The sequence below is a fragment of the Cygnus atratus genome, chromosome 11 (assembly GCF_013377495.2).
Source record: "Cygnus atratus isolate AKBS03 ecotype Queensland, Australia chromosome 11, CAtr_DNAZoo_HiC_assembly, whole genome shotgun sequence".
Taxonomy (NCBI): Eukaryota; Metazoa; Chordata; class Aves; order Anseriformes; family Anatidae; genus Cygnus; species Cygnus atratus.
Window position 1 is genome coordinate 12,761,654 of NC_066372.1, and position 15,424 is coordinate 12,777,077.

At 39.2% G+C, this 15,424-nt stretch overlaps 2 protein-coding genes across 3 annotated transcripts in view; one reads left to right on the top strand and one right to left on the bottom strand.

The window, feature by feature from the left end:
* The first annotated feature begins 38 nt into the window (after positions 1-38).
* On the top strand, positions 39-4,992 carry STARD5 (StAR related lipid transfer domain containing 5). The gene is made up of 6 exons (XM_035554579.2): positions 39-180; positions 278-327; positions 426-558; positions 1,904-2,021; positions 2,808-2,901; positions 3,491-4,992. Exons 1-6 carry the CDS (start codon positions 91-93, stop codon positions 3,636-3,638), a joined length of 633 nt encoding a protein of 210 aa, XP_035410472.1. The 5' UTR covers positions 39-90; the 3' UTR covers positions 3,639-4,992.
* IL16 (interleukin 16) overlaps positions 2,678-15,424 on the bottom strand; it is a 50,808-nt gene continuing 38,061 nt past the window's right edge. The window contains exons 16-23 of one of the 2 annotated variants that reach the window (XM_035554578.2): positions 14,694-14,832; positions 12,428-13,523; positions 10,877-11,060; positions 9,167-9,268; positions 8,232-8,481; positions 7,212-7,337; positions 6,783-6,972; positions 2,678-5,938 (exon numbers count right to left, since the gene is read on the bottom strand). In XM_035554578.2, the coding sequence (XP_035410471.2) occupies positions 5,926-5,938; positions 6,783-6,972; positions 7,212-7,337; positions 8,232-8,481; positions 9,167-9,268; positions 10,877-11,060; positions 12,428-13,523; positions 14,694-14,832 (2,100 nt within the window). In that variant the 3' untranslated portion in view covers positions 2,678-5,925. Of the gene's footprint in view, positions 5,939-6,782; positions 6,973-7,211; positions 7,338-8,231; positions 8,482-9,166; positions 9,269-10,876; positions 11,061-12,427; positions 13,524-14,693; positions 14,836-15,424 lie in introns of both variants that reach the window. The other variant, XM_050712913.1, reaches the window with a different exon arrangement.

Sequence of the window (15,424 nt, forward strand, 5' to 3'; positions counted from 1 at the left end):
CCTCAGGTGAGGGGGAGGTGCCGCCATCGGCCCACAGGGAGCGGGCGCCTCACAGGCTGCGGCCGAGCGGCGGCTCCGCCCTGCCCAGCCATGGACTACGCGGGGCTCGCTGAGGCGGCGGCGGCCAAAATCGGGCTGTACCGGCGGGACCCCGGCGGCTGGCGGGGCTGCCGGAGCACGGTGAGCCCGGGGAGGGACGTGCGGTGGGGATCGGGGCAGGCAGGGGGACAGGGGGGTCAGTTTGATGCCGGCTCACAGCTCTCACCCATCCCCGCAGAGCGAGGTTGTGCTGTCGTGGAGACCCTCGGCTGAGTTCAACGGCAACGTGTGAGTAAAGCTGGGGCGTTTTGCGGACCGACCGGGGCCGGGCTGGGGGCGATGCGGGGTGGAGCAGCGGGATTTGCTTTCGTTTCGCCCTGCCGCAGGTACAGGGCAGAGGGGACCGTGCCCGCCTGCCCGGAGGATGTCTGGGAGTGCATAAAACCGGTGGCCGGCGGGCTGAGGACCAAGTGGGACCAGAACGTGAAGGACTTCGAGGTTGTGGAAACCGTCAGTGATGTGAGTTCCTTAAGAAACGTGGCGGTGGGGTTAATGAGCGGGGTTTTCAGAGGGATTGGGCTCTGCCTTCTGAAACAGCCTACGTCACGTGCAGGTAAAAAGGGTCTCAAGAAGTTGTGCAGCCTCTGTCTGGATCATTGTGACAGTACTGGGATTAGGAATCTATTCTTTTGAGTACAATTTTGAGTAAATTCTATCTATTATCAGTGGATTATCTTTGTGAAAGGAACTACTGTACGTTTTTGGCTAAATACTTTAATGTTGTAAACTTACATGTTTTTAAACTACAAATATTCCAGCATTACATTGTTGTTAATGCTGTAAATCAAGGTAAGTGTGATTATTTTTAACAAGATATCTGTGAGGAAAGAGAAGGTTTAGCGAGCATATAGACTTAAGTAAGTAGTGAAGGTTCACGTTATCAACCATTAATTCAGGCCCTGTCTTGCACCATGGCAGCACCCAGTGCTCTGTGCTCTGTGCCACTGTCTTTGGCTGGCTCAGCACTTTGCTTCAGTGTCTCCCTCTTCAAAACACAGATGCTGCACTTGGAACATTACAGATGAAAAGGGCTGTGTGTGAGCAGTGGCTGCTCCTGTTGCTGTGATTGTACAGTCTAATTTCCTTTTTTTTTTTCTTTGTGTGTCAGAACTTTAAAAACATGTTGGATTTAGATCCCCAAATCAAAAGTGGATATTCGTGCTTGGAGATATCCAGGGTGCAAGCACAACCATTCCCAGGGATGTTTGTGGAAGTCCTGTGAAAGTTTTTCTTGTTGGAGCCTTACAGGCAATCAGTTATAATCCTTGATTTCAGAAGCGGTACAGCTTGCTGTTTGAAATTCACAGACATTGTCAGATTTGCCAGCATTTACCAATGTAGTAGAAACCTCTGTTTTGGGGTGCCCATCCACTATAGAGCCTCCATAGAAGGGGATGGAAATCTTAAGGTTTCTTCAGGGTAACAAATCTGGGTATCAAGTTGCCTTACTATGTGATATGCTACAAAGAAGATATCTTCATGAAATTCCTGGAAAAGAGAAGCGTTTTAACTGTCCCATGAGCATACATGTGCCAGATTTGCTTTTCAGCACCCCTTGTGGTATCTGACCTTAAGTGACCTGGGAACAATGCAGCATCATTGTGTTTTTCTTCATTAAGCTGTTCTTTGTCAACATACCTTGGTGCCTTTTGCCTGTGCCGATTTGCATTTTTTTTCGACAAATGGTGTAATAGAACTCATGATAAGTTTTTCAAGCATAACTAAAAGAGTACCAGAAAGCACAGGGATTTTTACGCTGAACTTGTGAGAGCATCAGCTGACATAAGGCTTTTGTAATTTCTAGGCTGTCTCTGTATGCAGAACCACAACCCCTTCGGCTTTCATGAGGATTATTTCACCAAGAGAATTTGTGGATGTGGTCCTAATGAAGCAATATGAGGATGGGACAATGCTATCTGCTGGTAAGATGCTTGTGCTCATGTTGTGTTGGGAGTTAATTGGCAGCTACCAGAAATAAATATAAAATACAAAGTTATATGCTGCTTAGTAGCTATTAATCTGATTTTGATCAAAAGGTAAAATATTAGTGGTCTCTAGTCTCTGTTTTTTCTTAGGCAGAGTATATATATAAAGCCATGTTAACGTTCAGAATATCATACCGCTGGCTTGTGGTTCCTATGAAACCAAATAGTGCTGATTTTTTAAGGGACTGCTGCATGGAAGGATGCTTCTTTGTTTTCCTTTTCATCCTATTGTTTGCTTGTTGCAAGTCAGTGCTTTTATTGCCCCTCTGTTCAGCTGCCCAATTTTCCCATCCTGTTCAGGAACAATTTGCCAGGAATTTATATACCTGCTGGAGTGCAGCTTCTCAGCAATCAAGGGGCCTATACCTCTGTGGCATAGATTACTTGGAAGCAACTTGAATGACCTCTCAAGAAAAGCAATGCACTGTCACAGCACAGGTTCAATAAAACTCCCTCAAAACATCTTAATACTTAGAGCTCAGTAACTGTTGCTTCTGAATTTAAAACTTTGATTTTTTCAATTCTGTAGCCAGAGTGGTTCCTTTTTAATGGTCTTTTCTGACTGCTTGCATGGCGCAGCCCAACATTAAAAATGTTACGCAGCCATTCTTAAATATATTCTCTTACAGCGAGTTTGCTGCTCAGCTGGTGCTTTGAGCACAAAGGGCCCTTTCCCATCTCCTGTGAAAATTACATCTCTTACTTAATTGCTTTTTCTTGTAGCCACCAATGTGGAACACCCACAGTGTCCTCCTCAACCAAATTTTGTGAGAGGGTTTAATTATCCCTGTGGCTGTTTCTGTATACCTCTTCCAGGGTAAGTAGAGATCTATTTGACCACTATGTATTCTGAAGTCCTTCTTATCCATTGTGCAGTGTGGTTTTGTTTATATGGCTACACGTGATCTGTAGCACCTCAGCAATAACACATTCCCATCTTCCTGTGACTTGTAGTCGTTATGACTGAGTGCCTTCTTTGTTCTATTCTGTGTGGTGAATTAGTCTCTCCTAGAGATAAGTCTTCAGTGTTACAGGAACTATCATTGTGGTAGGATTCTTGCTGACCTCTTAAACAGAGATTCAGCAGAACATACAAGTATGGTCTTAATTTGGGGGAAATGAGTATCCAGTTGTTTATTACATTGTCATTGTTCATAAACAGAATCGTGTACCTAATGAGGGCCTAGCTTAACTGTAATTTGATTTGCGGGGATAGCCACGTTCATAGAAATAATGTCTGTTGTTTTCTTGTTTCCTAAAAAAAGAACTTAGAAATATCTGTCATCAGATAATGCATGTAAGGAACTTAGAAATATCTGTCATCAGATAATGCATGTAAGAGTAATTGTAAAGTCCTAAATGTTTCCAAACCTCTGGCTATAAAATCATTTGCATTGTCTTTGCAGGGAACCAGACAAGACTCAACTCCTCAGTTTCTTTCAGACAGATCTTGGTGGCTATCTTCCCCAGACGGTGGTGGATTCCTTCTTTCCAGCTAGCATAGCTGGATTTTACAGCAATCTGACCAAAGCCGTTAAGGCATTAAAAGCATGACAAGACTAAATGTTGGCATCACCAGCTGAGGGTAGGAAAGAACTGGTAGCTTGAGGGTAGAAATCATGGGAAATATGAAGCTGACCTATAGCCATTTTTTTTAACCAGCAAAGATACTTGGGAAACATGAAATGGGAAGAATGGATTGAGCAAAGTACATTTCTAAAACAGCATTTTCTGCCTGTCTATTCAAAGCAACGCATACTTTTCTAATAAGCTCTCCTTCATTTTCGTAATTAGAGGAATGTCATAACAGAGGCTGGAAGAATCCTAGAGGCAGCACTGCTGGCTGGTTGCAGGGAGAAGATGTGTATACTAGAACTCTTCTTTCTCATTGCCTAAGAGGAGGAGCATCACTAAAATCCACTTAGCATTACCAGTATTAGTCAGGTGCAAGTGAGCCCTGTTTTGTCTCTGAAGCTCCTTGTAGACTCCTGCAGAACAATGTTCCTTCCCCAAATGAAGAGGTAGCTCTTCTGCTGCCAGCCCTCATAGAGCTGCTAAGATGTTCCAGTGAGACCAGGCTAGTAAGATTTAAAAGTCAGAATTGATTGGATTTTTTTGTAGGATCTACTTTTTTGTTCCCACAGATAACAAACAGGTAGTCTTCATGGTAAATATATCATAGGTGCTTCTTTTCCTAAATCAAGATCTAGCAGTGCAAATCAATTCATAGGTCTGTTGGTTGACACATAGACACTCCTCTTTCCTTCCCTCTACCAAAACCGGTGATTTCCGTAATGTCATGAACCAAACTGCACTGACACAGGGGCAATAAATAATGAGCATTAAGCACTTTACATGCTATTTTTTAACTGCACTTGTAATGATCATGTATTTTAAACATTTTACCGTTTTTTGTGGTGAGAGGTCTTAAGGGGTAAATAATCTTTTCTGTAGCTCAGTAGTGACTTGACAGCCTATAAGGACGTTTCTTTCTGTCTAAGACTGGTTTACCTCACAGCACTATCTTGGGAAATCAGCTCCTGATCTAGTGTGTAGTGATGTGTGCAGCTTTTGAAAATATTTATGCTTCTGGTTACTGCAGGAGTGTCAGACATTATTATGGTTACATATAATTACAAAAGGAAAATAAATTGCTGTATTAGAAATTTAAATGTAGGTTGTGATTTTAATGCTGTAATTTGGTTATTTAACAAGGTTATTATGCTTTGCTGTTCTGTATTTGTTTTATATTTAGTATGGGGTATAGATTTGCATACAAAGTTTTCCACTGTAATTTTCACCCTGTGGAATAGATTTTTAAAGGAAGCAATTTTTAATCTAGTCTCTTTTGCAAAGAAAGATGTAAAAATCTGTACAAGTGTGATGAAATAAATATTTTTTTGCTGTCTTGTTGTTTTCCTGAATGATTCTCTAAAATTGCTCCACATTCACCTGCACAGAGAAACTTAAAGAGACACTCAGACCTCCAGCATCTTTCTGAATTCAATGCAATAAGGCAGAGAAGAGCTTTCAGTCCTGTTTGCGCTCCCCACTAGGTGTTTTGGTCTGTGGTTGGTCCATATTTCCATTTTAGGTTGCTGCTTTCTGTGCTTAAAGAAGGGTAATACATTCACTGAGGAGAGATTGGGGCCTGATATTACAGAGGTTTGTACGTATTTAAGTAAATATACTATAGTTTTTAGTTGGGCATGAAGTTTGATATCTGGGCAGATCTTTGCAGGATTATGATTAATTAGTAAAAAGTTCAAAGAGCAGAGCTCACATCACCACTGATTATTCCTGCAAGTAAACCTTTTGCAGACAGTGGGAGCCTTTTATTAGCTATTTATTGTATATTTGTTATATTTTTATATTACTCTGAACAATGAAGGTGATAGGTGAATCTCTTCATTGGAATAACTTGAGGATCCTTTCTCTGAGTGCTCAGTGTTTTCTATTCAGAAGGAATTAAGAGCACTTAACATTCAGTCTTCTGCTATGCCAAACTGGAGATGCAGATGTCCCAGTGAAGATCATCCTGTAAGATCTTGGAGGACTCCCCCGTGTAACCTTAGAAGGATGCAGCAGATTCCCAGAATATGGGGAAGGTGAGCAGCCAAGGATGACAACCAGTGTAGCCATATGGCTTTCAACTAGTGAATGGATACTTCTATCCTGGCGTTGTTTGTCTCCCTTGAGAGAAACAGGTTAGAGAGAACCAAAGGGTGCACAAGACCGCCTTCCTGTAGGTGCACGTGCTGTTTGTAGGATTCCATACAGTGTTTGGAGATCAGTCCCAGAATACTGATAGCAGCGTTTGAAGTATAGATTTGTGTCCAAGTTATTTAGTGTTTCTAGAATAAATATATGGATTTGGAAGGTTTAATTCAGAAACACTGGCACTTTTCCTTACAAAATTAGCAGAGATATTTCAAAATACATGTGTGGTCAGAAGGTAAGTCTTGGTTCTAAATGGCCTTGTTGCTCTCCCACTTTAGTACTCTGAGATGTCTGGCCAGAGGAAGGTTGGGAGAACCTCCACTGTATTACCCTCAGCTTCCAGCCTCACCCTTGCAATACAATGAGATGCACCCCTGTGTTTGCCTGCTGGAGTCAAGATGTCTCTTTCAACTGCTAGTAGAAAGTTACCCTAGTTAGTTTTTGGCTGTTCTGCAGTTTGAATAGAAAAGCTGGAGTTTCTCAGGGCACGTTTTAGTTTTGATACACTAAGATGCATCCCACTTTCTCTGCCTTTTATGCATCCTGTGTTGCAGTGTTTAGTTGTTGGTTTTCCCTCCTTCTGTGAAGGTAAGGCAGGGAGCAAAAACAGCAGAACAGAACTGAATACTTAACCACAGAATGTGCTTTGATATTGAAGTTAATGGCTTAAAATAGGAGAGTACTTACTATAGCTGTCACATTTTATTACAACCAGTATATTATTAATAAAGTCATTTTTATCATTCTACGATTTGTAACAACCATTTCTGAATGTTGAAATAATAATACTGCATGTTTTGTGCACATCTTCACATTTTATCCCGAACAGCTTTCTCTGTATCTGCCAGTAAAATTGTATGTACTTTTCATATATACTTTCTGAATATCTTGCTCTGCTAGCCAAATGATAATCCCCTACACCCCATTTTTTTCTTTATTTTTTGGTAATATTGGCAGTAGTCTAATAACTCCTCTTACAAAGTTTCAGATGCCTTGGTGGTAACAGAGCTTGGATTCCTTCTCTTGATGATAGCTGTGATAGGCCCGTCAGGTAATGCCTTGATTATATTCCATGCTTCAAAACGAGTGAGTCCTTGCATGGCAGTTGTGTGCACTTGTAATAGCTCATCACCAGGCTGAACGGTGCTGCTTTGTTCTAACGCAGTCCCTGGGGGGGTAATAAGAAAAATAATAGTAATAAATCTTTCAGTGGAGGAATTTTTAGTGATTCTTTCACTCATTAAGAATCACCATCACGTTTGGTATAAACCACCTGGTCTCAGCAGGCAAAAACTACTTGCACTGCATTTAAAAACAATCGTTTTCATGGGTATAAATCAGCAGTCAGTTATGAACTGCACATTTGTATCAGCTAGGAACCTGCATATGCACATTTAAGTATGTTACCTTTAAATATTCTGTTGATGACAATGGGTTTATCTCCATGAATAGAGCCCTTCCCTCCTTCCAGACTGAATCCCAAACCAGCAGGTGTTTTTTCTAGAGTTACAGTGCAGATTGTATCTTCAGTTGCTGAAAATAAATGGAAAGTTATCAGATGGGCACCACATATCTGGAAATGTTACAAAATCTGGATCTGTTACAAAAAATGAACTGTTTTGTTTGCTAAGGAACTGGAAACTGCCAAAAGAAAAAGAAAACAATAGTTTTTAATTCCTCTTTTTGTGATTGTCAGGCCCTCTGGGAAGTTGGAGTACATTGTATTTGAACTCATGGCAGAATAGAAATATAAAAATGAAAGCTGGTGATATTTACTAGAATTATAAAAATATGTTCAATGAACAAAATTTATGATAAACATACTTGATGTTAATTTTGAAATTTTTATTAATCATAAAGGGCTAATTTTTATTTGCAGTACATAACTAAAGCTCCAGATCTCAAGATTATGCTTTAGAACAAAACACAAAAAATATCTTAGAAATGTCAAAGTTTCTGCAAAAATCTGTCCTTGCCATGTTTCAGATGTAGCCACCTGCTACATCAAACACTAGCACGATGCTCAAACCAAAAATTATTTCACAAAGAAAGTCTTAGAAAGTAGAAACTGTAATATTAAAGAATCACTGATCGCTGAACTGTCACTATAACTGTATTTAGACCTGTTACTACGATAGCAGTATTTACATGTTTTCAGAAATTCATACTGAGGATCTCACACTTCTTTCTTTTTTCTCCTTTCTTTCTTCAGAATGTTCATTTATTTTAGAAATCCATTAATTCTTTTCCACTCTAACGAAGTTATTCCAAATATCTATTTCAGGATTGTTTATTAACTGTTCTGTCCATAATCATGGTTCTCAGATTTGCCCAGCCTTACTGAGCTGCTTTATGAACAGCAAGGATTTCAGGTGATGATTAAACACTTAGTAGGTGGGGGCAGCAAGGTAACGGCACTGAACTTACCAGAGTCTTGTGAGGCATCACTTGCTACTGAAGATGTACTAGAATCAATTGAAATGCTGTTTTTTTCTCCATCTTTAGCTTTTCTAGTGACGACAACAGCTTGTCTGGGTTGTCGAGCCTGTCGCATGATTGCTGAGGCATCATTGTGAGTTGCACCTTTAAGGGACTTTCCATTAATGGACAGTACTTCATCTCCTTTCTGAATGGTTCCTTCCTGAGACGCTAGTCCATTGGGAAACACTTTATGAACCTATTGAAAAGCCCAGTCACCATGCAGACACACAAGAAAAGAGAGGAGGAAAAACAAGATAAATCACTATGGTTAATAGTTTTTACTATGTGCATTTTTCATTCTGTGACAGGAAAAAATTGTTTCTAGCACATTTCAGGGCTGAAGGCTGAAAGTATTTGTACAGATAAGCTCTCCGGGACACAGGACTCATCAGGCGGCGAGGCAATCTTTCTAGCCCTGGTATCAGATGGCCAACACACTGCTGCCCACAGTACGTACCATGCCTGTACTTCTTGACCCTCTTGCTACTCTGCCAGTCAGAAGGTATGAAGCTAGTCTCTAGCCTTGCCTGTCTACACACACACCTCGCTCCTCCTGGTAGGACTGACCACCCTGTATGGTCTTCTATAAGCATTGGGGTCTTCTATAAGCATGAGGGCTGTGGGCTGTTGGATTTCAGACCTGTTCAGGATGGTGCCCGAGAAAACAGGACACCACTGCCAGTCACCTGGAGAGGGCAGCACTGTGCAGAAGGATCTCGTTCTTGCACACTTAAGACCGCGATTTTTCTGATCTATCTGCACAGCTGCCTAGTTTCATTATGCTGAAAGACAACCTCTGTAGTAGAAAACCAGCAACTTATACATTTCTTTTTAGATAGAGTAGTTGTTTTCAGAGTACTATTTTGAAAGATGCTACTTACTGTTATCACTTTGTTTTCTAGATCAACGCCCCCTGCCAGGCTAAATCCAAGCCCAGTGTCTTCCTCTTTATGCAAAATTGTAACATGAATATCATCAAATTCCTAGGCAGAGAAGGGAATTGTGTTAAGAACATCTTGGTATATAAATCAGAATAACTGGAAAATCCATACATTTTGTTTTTGTCCATGGGAATTTTGTAATGATACCTAAGGACATTATGTCTATGCTGAGACATGTTTATAGTTTTGATCAAATTCACAAATCAATTACCTATTTTATAAAACGTTTCTGTGTCCAAAACTGTTATGTTCTGTAAATAGGTTATCTATTAGGTCTGGACTATAAATTGGATTATGTTAAAGAGAGCTGTAGAAACTGAAAATATTTAATTGTGTAGAGGGCCTTGCTTTGGAAAAAGAGGAAAAATAATTTGTCATACAACTAATGTGGATATAAGTGCCATAGCTTAAAGATTGCTTCCAAAATGTATTTTATTTTTTTAACAACAGTCTAGTAACAGAATCAGAGTGAACTGTTTTTGACAGTTATTGCAAAAAAGCATTTGTATATGGTAACAACTCCTGTTTAGTGTAGTTTCCTAAGGAAACATGGCTTTCTTGACCACATTTCATAATTGTTTTCAGAATGTGACCAATTGTCATTGCATCTGTTGCTATTGTGTTGTTTCCTTCCACAATTGAATTCACCAGCCATCTGCAATGAGACAGAGCGTAGGTGCTGCTCAGAGATTGTCCTTAAAGTTTCATTGTGGAATAATTTTACAGGTAATAAGACCAAGAAATATCAACATGGGATGTTGACAAGAAGCACAAACTGATACAAAACTTGGCTTTCATAAATTCTGCTTATCAAACTGCTTTTTTTTTTTTTTTTTTTCAATTTACCAGCAAGTTCTTAAAGAGCTAGAGGCTAATATTGATTTCATACAACATGAAAATGTGTTTTAGTAGCTGCAAGTTTGTCAGTAAGAAAATGTCCACCTGGCTGGTATTGTGGTAGGCAGACATGAATAGGCACCCAATAGATAGGCACCCAAGCTTCATTCAGTACAGATGCAATCCACAACTAACCTAGGAGTTGTGCCACTGCAGTTTAGCTAAGAGGCAAAAATATATTAACTTAGGCTCATTGGCACATTAATATAGTTATACTGCTTTTGGGCTGCTTGTAAAGTCTAACATGGTAAACATACAGCTGCCAGCAGAAGACTGTTTTCCATGCAAAGCGCTAGATATTGTCTGCTTTTTCTTTGAGTGTGGGCAGTCTTTTTAAAAGTCTTTACAGTTTTGGAATACACGTTTAGCCTTGATTTTGGCTTGTATTGAACATTATTACAATTCTAGATGAATCCAGGAGGACTAAAGGATGTTCAATCCCCAAGAGGAGGCATTAGGCATCTCAGACTGGGAACCCACAAAAAATGAAAGGTGTCCCAAATATCAGTGTCTACTTCACGCACTGACCTCACTTGCTCTGTAGCTGTTATCAGTTACTTAAATGGGTGTTAGTCTTGCTTAGTTATCGTGGTAGACTTCTTTAAGATTTCAGATCAAAAGAGCTAACTATTACTACTGATACATGTTGATGTAACTTGTTCATTTGTGAAAAATGTAAAGTCGCAAAGATTAAGTAGGCACATCCACTCCACAGCTCTCTGAAAATCATACGGGAAAAAAAAGTTGATTTACCTTTAAGGTTGCTTCATCTAATGATTTTACTTCCTCTATAAGCTTTGCTAACTCCTCAGGGGAAAGCAGAGAGATGACGGACTGCCCTGACACACCGGATGCTTGAGGTGAGCCGTGTTCCTGTTTCTCTTCCTCTTTCTCGCTGTCTGCTAAGCTCACAGTGTATTCTCTCAACTCAGAAAGGCTGTGTCCCATTGTGAAAAGAATAAAAAGGAAATGTTGAGTTATGAAAGAATATACACAAGCATAGAACAGACAATTCTAGCAGTCATATTTTGATCTTACCATTTTTGGGGAGGCAGCTCTCTCTTGTAATATGTCTTATAAATACATATATCATAGTCTAACAGAAGCAGGATCCATCATATAGGAGAACAAGAATAATCTCTCAGCTCCAGGCTAAAATAGACCTAAATAAATGTCTGTGGTTTTGTTGCTGTTTGTTTTGTTTTTCAATCTCTCACTTTCATGTGATTTTGTGTTTTCCAGATAAACCTGGGATTAGATAAAGAGGTGGGTTTTGATTTGGGGCTTTTTCCTTTTTTTATCAAGAAAGGAATTCTTGTAGGTATGCATGTAAGGCTGTTTTGCTAAGAGGCAATTTTCACAGTATTTTTAATTAGAGCTAGAAAATACTACTCAAGTTGCGCAGATTTAAGAGATTCAGATGGACACTCGAAATCCAGGGTTTATCTGGATCACCATGTAAATCTCTTGATGTGCAGCCATCACAGACTGTAACTCTCTGGTAAAAGAATAAGTTTTGTTAATAAAACTGTCTCTGAGAAGACAAACAGTAGATTTTTTTTTTTAACCTGTGCAATAGAATTTTGAAAGAGTTTTGGAAGGTTCATATGTACTTTTGAAATATTTTGTCAAGTGTTATCTTTATTCACTTTGTTCTTTCCTGAAATCCCTGACTAGCTGTTAACAGAAAATGCATACGAATCATAGGAAGCAAGACTGAGCAGGGTGATACTATTGTGTCATGGGGAATGCCTAGGCTCCACTCTGCTACATCACCTTTGTGTACTTGAGCCAGAATTGCTTCTGCTTAAGACAGAAGTATTATTGCAGTGATACACAGTATAACTGCATAACTTACCCGGAGAGTTGGTGGCACTCAAGTCAAATATTAGGAGCGTCAGGATTTTTACATCACCTCATCACTGTGACTGGCTACAGCAGTTTATTTGGGGGAAGCTTAATCATAAGGTTTTCACATAATTTAGAAATAGGGTACTCAAATTCCTCTGCTTCCTCACTGGCAAATGCATACTTTTCATTATCAGTAATGAATAATTACTGGTAACCTTCTGCCTCTTTAACTAGGAGGAAGTTTGAAATATGCCTACATTTATATAAAACAAATTAAAAATAAAAGTAATAATTACACAAGTCATTCAAACTTTTGTGTTCTTAAAAGTTCCTTAACTCAATTTGTGTTTTACAATTGTGCGCTCCTAACATAGAGTGTTAATCTGTCAGCTAATCACAACACAGACCCAGCAATACTCATCTGCAAATCTGATTTTAAATACGATATCTTACTTTAGAGAAAATCCAGTATCCGTGTGATGATTCTCACTTGCAGGTAAGAGAGAAGTCCCATCCTCTTCCACAGAGGACTGAGACAAGGTTTCCAGAGCTTCCCATGCACTGTTTCCCGAAGGGACTGGGGACTGAGGAAGGCAAAGCAAAGATTTCATTAAAGCAGATGACACCTGGCTACTGATGGAATAGATTTTGCTATATTTTTCATCGTATGTCTTCATCATCTCACAGGACTGGGTAGCGGTAAGTGGAAAGCTTCGTGATCTTAGGTTATGTGCTTTTGTTACTGATAATGCACGGGAAGTTGCAATGGCTTCTGTAGTTGAAAGGCCTGAGGAATTTTCAGAGTTGGCATTGTTGTTTTCCTCTGAGCTAGCTGCAAGGACCTCCTTGGGAGAGGAAGTTCTGTCTAGGCTTTTTGTACCCATCACCACAGATGACTTTGACTGTTGTTGGCTATTTTCTGAGCATTGGAGAAAGGCTTGGTTTAAATGGGTTGGAGACCCCTCTGACCCTTTTGGGCTGGGAGAGTGCTCTTTCTGGACAGATGTTTTCAGGCTAAGCCTTCGGTGTACTTTTTCAGGTGACTGCGGAGCACTCAAAGATTCAAATGAGCTTATTCTTTGTTTTATTGATGATCCCCTGGAAGAGAGACAGGATAAACTGGATTGCAGTTCTTTGGTGGAAATACTCTGAAGGCCAGGAGGACTTTGATCTGCCTGTGTTTTCAGGTCTGAATTTGCTTTCCTCAGTCCTTTCAGACTTTGGCGAAACCAGGCTGGCTTAGGTGCAACAGGAGGACCCTTTTTCACAATGTCATTTTCATCTGATTTTAGCACTTTTGAACTGACTATTTCTGATTCTGATTTCTGCAGAACCGCCTCTGAGCTGCTTCGGTTTTGATTTTCTTCATTTGTGTTGATGCCAGGTTGCAAATCTAAGTGGCTGTTGTCTTCACTCATTGTAGGATTAAATAAGCTTTTTATGCAGTCAGAAATCTTAACCCAAGGGTCTTCTGTTGTTGTATCAAGAGTATAATCTACACGTGCTTGCCTCTTAAGTACAGGCCTTTGTATTGATGAAAGTAGACTTCCTATATTAGAGAAAGATTGATTATTAGCAAGCTGCCTCCTTCTTCTCCTTATTCATCCTTTATTTGTGCATTGCTATTACTTCACTGAATTTGAATTTCATTCATCGCTATAAGTATTTACTCTAATATATTTTTTAACATTCTCCAGAAAACTTTAAATTCACAACTCTTGATCTACAAGTTCTGTTTCCTGACACTGAAATTAACTGAAAAAACAAGGCTTGCTTAGGCACAGGCTCTCTTTTCCAAAGGGGCCTGTAACTTCTAAAGGTAACCTGAAATTTTGAGACGCTGTAGTCATGATACAAACTATAGCAGTTAAACTAGATGGATAAAATTGCAATGTTATCTGCAGTGCAGTGAAAAAGCTGTTGTTACAGTAAATTCTTTTAAAAGCTCATTTTTGTTTCCTACATTTTTAAGTATATCCTGCTGTAAACAGACTCTCCCATGAAGATCTTTGATTAATGTTTATGCTAGCTGAAATTTGTGCAAACTTTTCCACTTGTATTTTTCTAGTAATTACAAACTGAATTCTCTTGTAAGAATATTTTATACGTCACAGACTAATAAGGTATCCTAATGTCTTATAGGTTAGATACAGTAGAGATGAATGGAAGCAAATTTTTCTTTGTATGTTTGCACAGTTACTTTTATCTGCCTCAGAATAAAGAAAGATATAATGTTTAAGGAAATATTCTTTTAATGATCTGAGACAGAAGGTACAAATTTCTGTAAAGGTTTAGGTTAGAAGGGGACTTCTTGAGATTGTTTAGTTCCCTTAACACTGCTTCCTTTAATTTTTTAAGATACTAATTTATTATCCATGGTTTGTACCATTACAATGCTTGTCTTGAATCTATACATAAAATTGTATTTTAGAAATGCTAAAACAAAACTTTAATATTATTTTTTCAATATAAATAAGCAAAGCATCATCTGAAAAAATACAGTAATAGTATACTTGTAAAAAGTTCAAATGGACAAGAAATCATCTAGTATCCTTCTTTTAATGTAGTTTCTACTTTGTCAAGGCCTGATCAATGGATTAAAATTTCATCTGTTCACCCAAAAAATTACAAACATGGGTGAAGTCTACATTTAAAGATGGAGGTCAAGTCAGCCCAAACTAAATGCTAGTTTCATCTCCAAGCGTCACATTAAACATACCTAAATTTGCTTTTCTTTCTTGATCTCTGCCCGCCGGAACAGCAGCTGTGTGTTCAGCATGATATGCTGTAGGAGAAGTGGTGAAGACACTGTGAGTTACGTCTGTTTGATGTCCCTCTAGCATTGGTTCTCTAACTTCCTGCTGAACAAACAGGAAATTGAAGCATGTCAGAATGTAATTATACAAACCACACTACATGAATCTGAAGAAAAACATATTTTCATTTACTTGTAATCTGAAAAGAAATACTGAGTAGGAATCAAGCTTTCACTTCTGCTTGAGATGTATTCCTCATATGACTTAATTGTTTCTGTATTTCAAGAGATCCAGCCTGGTATTTTATGGCACACTGGTAAACAGACTGAAAAAAATGCAGTTAACTTCCCAAAAATTTAGTCAACGGCAAAAACACCATAAACCAATTTTTTTCTCTTGAAGACCTTTTGCCCTGAAGGACGAGTTAAATCATTACTGCATCTTCAGAACTCTCTCTTTCAGGTTCTTGGCTGGAAACACTGTGAGAGGATTAATTTGAGGTTACAATGAATGCTATTCTCAGCACCATTAACAGATGCTCTTGAAATTACTTGATTCCTTTGTTAGCAATGACACTAAATTGCCATCTCCTCTATTGTGATGCTGGAAGCGCCCTCTTTGTAGTTAAACTACAGGATTACAAATAGGAAGCAAAACCAACCAGGGTCTGTGTGTGTCCTGAAAAAAATCAGTA